At 38.1% G+C, this 6,000-nt stretch overlaps 1 protein-coding gene across 1 annotated transcript in view; it reads left to right on the plus strand.

Moving 5' to 3' along the window:
• LOC5576097 (splicing factor U2AF 50 kDa subunit) overlaps positions 1–5,283 on the plus strand; it is a 28,227-nt gene extending 22,944 nt beyond the window's left edge. The window contains exons 4-6 of the mRNA XM_001662393.2: positions 4,432–4,554; positions 4,620–4,733; positions 4,799–5,283. Coding sequence (XP_001662443.1) covers positions 4,432–4,554; positions 4,620–4,733; positions 4,799–5,140 — 579 coding nt within the window. The 3' untranslated portion in view covers positions 5,141–5,283. The remainder of the gene's footprint in view (positions 1–4,431; positions 4,555–4,619; positions 4,734–4,798) is intronic.
• The last annotated feature ends 717 nt before the right edge of the window (positions 5,284–6,000 follow it).

Genomic DNA, 6,000 nt, shown 5'->3' on the forward strand with positions numbered 1-6,000 from the left:
AATTTTCCTCTACATAGAAATTGTTCATATCAAATGAAAATATTATATTTACGTATAAGCGTGTATATATCTCACAAATCATTGTTTATCATGGTCTAATCGCTTATCAAAGTGAATCCTATGACCCAACGATCCTCCCCATTAACAAACATCCCTCCCAGTAACCTTTGTGGAGATGCAGAGGCAAACACGGTCTCCAAAAAGCAAAGGTTACACACTAACATTCCTTCCCCCAATCCCACATGACTGCAAGGACGTGGCCGGCGCCGTTATTGACCCTGTATAAATAGAGGCACTGAATTATGCACACTGAAGAAGATTATGGGCAATCCCAGCCGAACTTCTAGTTGATTCTTTGTGCATTTTCACTGACTTCGGTCAATCACGGAATAGCAACCATTGATATGTGTAGTCAGTCTAAGCTAAGCTAAGCTAAGCTATAATTTTAGGGCCCCCACCGATAACGATGTTCCTAGAAATACCTCTCAATTGTCCCACAAAATTCTCAAGCGATTTTTCAAAGGGTACTTACAAGAATTTCTCTAGAATTTGTTCCAGAAAATCCTTCAGCATTCCAATGCTAATATTTTCAGTAAATTCTATGGTAAATTTTCCTAGAGACAACCCCAGTATCTTATCCATATATTTTTCCCCTCAATCTCTTTCACCGGGTTCTTCAGTTGTTATTCTAAGAGATCTTCCAAAGATTTATACAGGAGTTCTCAAAAGAAAACCTACAAGAATTACGGGTTATAGTTAGTTCAGTCTGTACGACTTACAGTCGAAGACGGTGAAATAAATAAATAAATTCTCACACCTATTCTACTTATTCTTATCAAAATGTTTAAAAATTTATTCAAGGTTACTTCTAGCCAATATTTTTCGGAATTGACCTTTTCAACAGTTCCAAATTAGCTTCGCTCAATTTTCAATATTTGAAAAGAACGGTTTGCTTGATCTATAAAACGCACAAATTCGAAAAACCTAATGTGTGTACTAAGTAGGTACACGAACAACAAGTAGCAATGTGACGGCCATTTTTTCGATTCAATCCTATTTTCCCTCAACAAAACTACACTGGAAGTTCTCGTCGCTGCCAACGAAGTTCTTGTACCAAAAATTTGCGACTCGTTTACAGTAAAAGCATTGTCCACGAATCAAATTGAGAAAACGATCGAAATTTCTTTTTAGCCCCCTACCTTTAGCTATCTCAACGTCCTTAACAGTTGCGTCGCATCGCAGGCAGAACAAAACAGCGAATCCGTTTTTACAGGTCTCGGAGCACTTTCGAACTTTGCGCGGAGTGCTGCCCGTTTGTTTCACATTGACATTTGCAGGCCATTTACATTTCCGATTCCAGTGTTTCAACAAAAGCGAATCAAGCGTAAAACCTTTGTCTTGTCACGTCGTCCTCTTTTCAGGAACACACTACCTTCCTTATGCGTTTTTGTTTCAGTTAGGTCCATCGAAGATCTGGCCCTCCCATCCGAGTGGGCTTCTCGATTTTCTCTTTTTTGCAGGCCGTTCGTCTTTTTTACAGCTCAAATTTCGAATTTCAGCCTTTGATTGAAAACCGTTACTGATACTAAGTTTTTTCTTCTTTTTTCCGTTTTTCATGTCCACGTTTGTAGATGCTTTGGTCGGGTTGGGCTGGCTGCTTGATCTCGGTCACTGTCCGGCTGTATGGGCACTACACTTATGATTTAGGCAAATTTGATCATGCTTGAAACAGAGAATATATGAATATTGAATGAATTTGTTGCGCATATAGCGAGTATTGAGTAAAGAGTTGTTTAAAAAGTTGAAACCACTTGAATCAACGAGAAGGGAGAGAGAGGCAAAGCAAGGCAAGTTATATTCAACAATATCTTCTTTGCAGCTGTCTGCCTACGCAGAGGTTGGTTTCGGTGACGTCACAGAAGTACAACTAGTTAGGTTTAGGGTGTGAGGCGATTAGGGTCCTTAGCGCTACGGTTGGAGGCATTTGCAGAACAGTATTAGAAAGATAGGGCTTTTCAGGATAGGAACTACTTCGGTTGTTAGGGTGCACTCCTCAGCTGGTAAGTATGACTTTCGATTGGTTGTGTGAAACAACGGTTGAACTTACTAGTAAGGGTGAGATCTTTTTTTCCGGAATTAAGTTTCCACTGGGATATGCTCTGCTTCTCAGATTAGTTTTTTATGAGCACTCCCACAGTTAATAACTGATTGCATTCATTGATTGAATGCCAGTTTTGCATCTGTATATGTAAAGAAGGTTCCTAAAGAATGATTATTATATTAGTTATTATAATACTGTTATTATCCAGCTTAGATTTAAAACATCAAACTCTGGACAATGATAATGAAGATGGAGAGCAAAGGAAATAAAGTGTAGGTCAAGAATATATGGAAGCTTGTCTTATTGCTTATCAATCTGGAAAGTCCACAGTGACTTAAATACAATGTTTTCTTGAATATTGAAGGTTCTTTCGATGTTCAAAGTTGCACATAAAAACAATATCTTTTCTCGACATTGCGCCGATCAGCAATTCGGAAACTGAGCGTTAGCGGATGCTCTCAAGTGAGAGTCTTATCTATACACTTCGTTGTTTCCACTTCTGGTGAGTTGGGACAACTCTGTTCTTCCTCCAAGTAATTTCACAAATGTTGTAATTTTCCTTAAATTGGACTTCTGGTTATCTGAAAATAAGTATATCGTTCGATATTGCATGGTAGGCACTTATGGGTCCCTCCTTGAAGGTAGTCTTGGTGCTGGTGTATATTCTCGTGAGTTGAGGGTGCACCTGCACCAGTTTTATTGACTTGGTAGAGTTTGTGTAAAAGTCATATTCTTCTGTCTTCTGTAGTCTGACTGCTATCATTGCTCTTGTTTCGGTCAACGCAAGGTCAAGGCTATCTATCGCATGTGGAATTGTATTGAGGAACTGAATTCAGTTCATTTTGTAAACCTTGTATGGGTATCTGGTCATTCCTTTGTTGCTGTAAATGAACTGGCTGATGGGCATCGTATGACTTAATTGATCTTAACTTCAAGTGCTGGTTAAAACTTCTGATCATTTCTTGACCGGCAACTCGTTTGTGCTGTTCGAGTAATTCGTCAAAAAATCTTCCAAACGTTTTTATAAATTTCATGTAGAGTTTCCAATTCGATACATCAATTAATTCAGTGATTTTTCCGGTTATTCCTACACATTATTTTCTAGGAATTCCTCCATTGAAGCCGACTTCAGAAGTTGTTTCAGCAATTTTTTCATCTGCTAGGACTTTCCCTTTCCTGGAACAATCATTATGTAATCTCCTGAAAAACATCACTGGAAAATTTTTAAGACAATCTATGGAGTAATTCCTGTAGAAATTCTCAGAGAAGTTCATGGTTGAAATCGTTGAGCAATTCTATTCGAAAATTTTAAGGATTTGATGGAGAAATTTCAGGAAAAAAATCCTACTATTTCTTGGAAGAAGTGTTCGGAAAAACTGGTAAAAAAATCCGTAAAACGATGACGATAATTTTCCCATCGAAAGATTCATAAACTAAAATAACAGAGCAACTTCAAGGGCATTACTTTATATATCCCTGTACAAATACTGAAATAAACCTTTGGAATAATCTGTATACCAATGTCTGATGTCATTTGTTTTTATGTGCAGTTTATCTTTCCCTTGAAGTCATGGTAGCTTTTTGCAAATGAATATATAATAGTTCAAGACATACTTTGTTCTACAAGTAAATTTAAAGAAATTTTAATATGACTACCCGAGCAGAAGAAAATAACTACTGAATACCAAACTAAGGTATTCCATAGTTTGGTATTTCCAATACTTCCAACCTAAATAAGGTATAAATGATCCCTGCATAACAGGTAAAATACCTCAAATAATATCTCAAGCATATTCTACAAACACCAAATTGATAATTAGATCAGGTATTGTAATACCTCAATAATAAATACATGGTGGATATTCATATAAAAGTGAAATTTTTCAATAGTAGTTCAACACCTCCAGCAGACCTCAATAGCTGTTGAATACCTCAATGAAGTATTTTTAATTGTTTTAAACATTTTTTTTTCAATACCATTATATACCAAATGAAGGTATTGAGTACTGAACAATTCCAATTTATGGTATGATACCCAAATATGGTATGCATAGATTATTGTGAAATATTTGTTCCTCGGGTAGTGGTACCGTTTGTTTCACACTATCTAATATGACCGAGACAGTTTATCCTCTGAACGGATTTCAAAGGCTAAACCACCCATTCGAACGCTGAGGAGTGCACGCAATTTCGGATAGGATTCCCCAATAAATAACCCTTCTCTATACTTTGAACAATGTACCTTTTACTAATTCGGTTCTTTTTCTATTTTTTCGAATCATTCTTTCTCTCGTGCAATGGTCGTCGTTGTTGCATATTGTTTCCATTAGGTCAAAGAACTGCTGCTCTCCTTTGGACAACTGAAGGCGTTCAACTTGGTCAAGGATGCTGCAACTGGATTGAGCAAAGGTTACGCCTTTGCCGAATATGTGGAATATACCATTACCGATCAGGTATGTTTATTGTTATCATTGGTCAAATTCGTCATCGAAGACTAATCCAATTCTTTACTCTGCAGGCTATAGCAGGATTGAACGGTATGCAGCTGGGCGATAAGAAGTTGATTGTACAAAGGGCCAGTGTTGGAGCCAAGAACGCAAACGTTGCGGCTGTCGCACCAGTTCAAATTCAGGTTTGTACCTCTCATTATTTCCTACGAATTCTCATGGCTATTCAATTTATAATTTCGATCCACAGGTACCTGGTCTGTCGTTGGTTGGATCATCGGGACCACCGACGGAGGTACTCTGTCTCTTGAACATGGTCACTCCGGACGAGCTGAAGGACGAAGAGGAATACGAAGATATTCTCGAGGATATTAAGGAGGAGTGCAACAAGTACGGCGTGGTCCGGAGCGTGGAAATTCCGCGACCCATTGAAGGTGTCGACGTACCCGGCTGCGGTAAGGTCTTTGTCGAATTTAACTCAATTGTCGACTGTCAGAAGGCCCAGCAAGCACTTACCGGACGCAAGTTCAGTGATCGCGTGGTCGTTACCTCTTACTTTGACCCGGATAAGTATCATCGTCGTGAGTTTTAATTTGGTCACCTTTTGTGTGGGGCATTACATTTTAAAGAAAAAGTTTTGGTAGACAGTAACTAAAAATCGTGACACAATGTGTTTCAGTTTAGTTAAGCTTAAATATAGGGTCCTTGATGACACAAAAAAAAAACATCTGTAATCAGGGATGAGAAAAGTACTGGAGCAAACATTTACCGCCTCTACATTTACATCTTTCTACACGACCATCAAAATCCAAAGCAAACCATGACGGTTCAAAACAAAAAATGTCACGGCTCTTCAAAAAATGTAATCTTCTTCTTCCTAACGTTTTTCAACCCCGAATGCGAAATGACTCGAGCACAGTGGTGACACGATTTTTGCGGTTTTCGGGGTTTTGCATTTTTGCTCGATAAAGGCAGTATGAAATTGAACTTGTTTATATGTATCGTAACGGAATGATTGTGGTCTTTCTGTTAGAGCTAATAGATTTCAATTAGTTGAAAACACAAGCGAAATATTAGCGATTGAATGATTTAACACTTTTTTCAATCATTCAGCTTGGAATGGCTGCCCGAAAATGGTCATAGTGGAGAGACAAAAACAGTCAAGCAGTGTGTGAACCGTTGGCAGCGCAACGCCTGATGGTATTGATGCTGCTGCTGCTTTGTGTTTTGGTGGAATGGCAGAATCGATGAACTGTGGTGAATTGTGGTCACAGTTCCCAAGACTGTCTGTAATATAAAAAGCAGAGGACTCATAAAACATGAACACAAAATGCAGTGGGACATTTATGGTTGATTATATTTCTACGGATTCAGCCTATTAGATTGCCGAAACAATTATGCTATTTTAATCCAAAAATCTTGATTCGATTTATTCTGCATAAATTCAATTTT

This window comes from Aedes aegypti, chromosome 3, assembly GCF_002204515.2.
Source record: "Aedes aegypti strain LVP_AGWG chromosome 3, AaegL5.0 Primary Assembly, whole genome shotgun sequence".
NCBI lineage: Eukaryota > Metazoa > Arthropoda > Insecta > Diptera > Culicidae > Aedes > Aedes aegypti.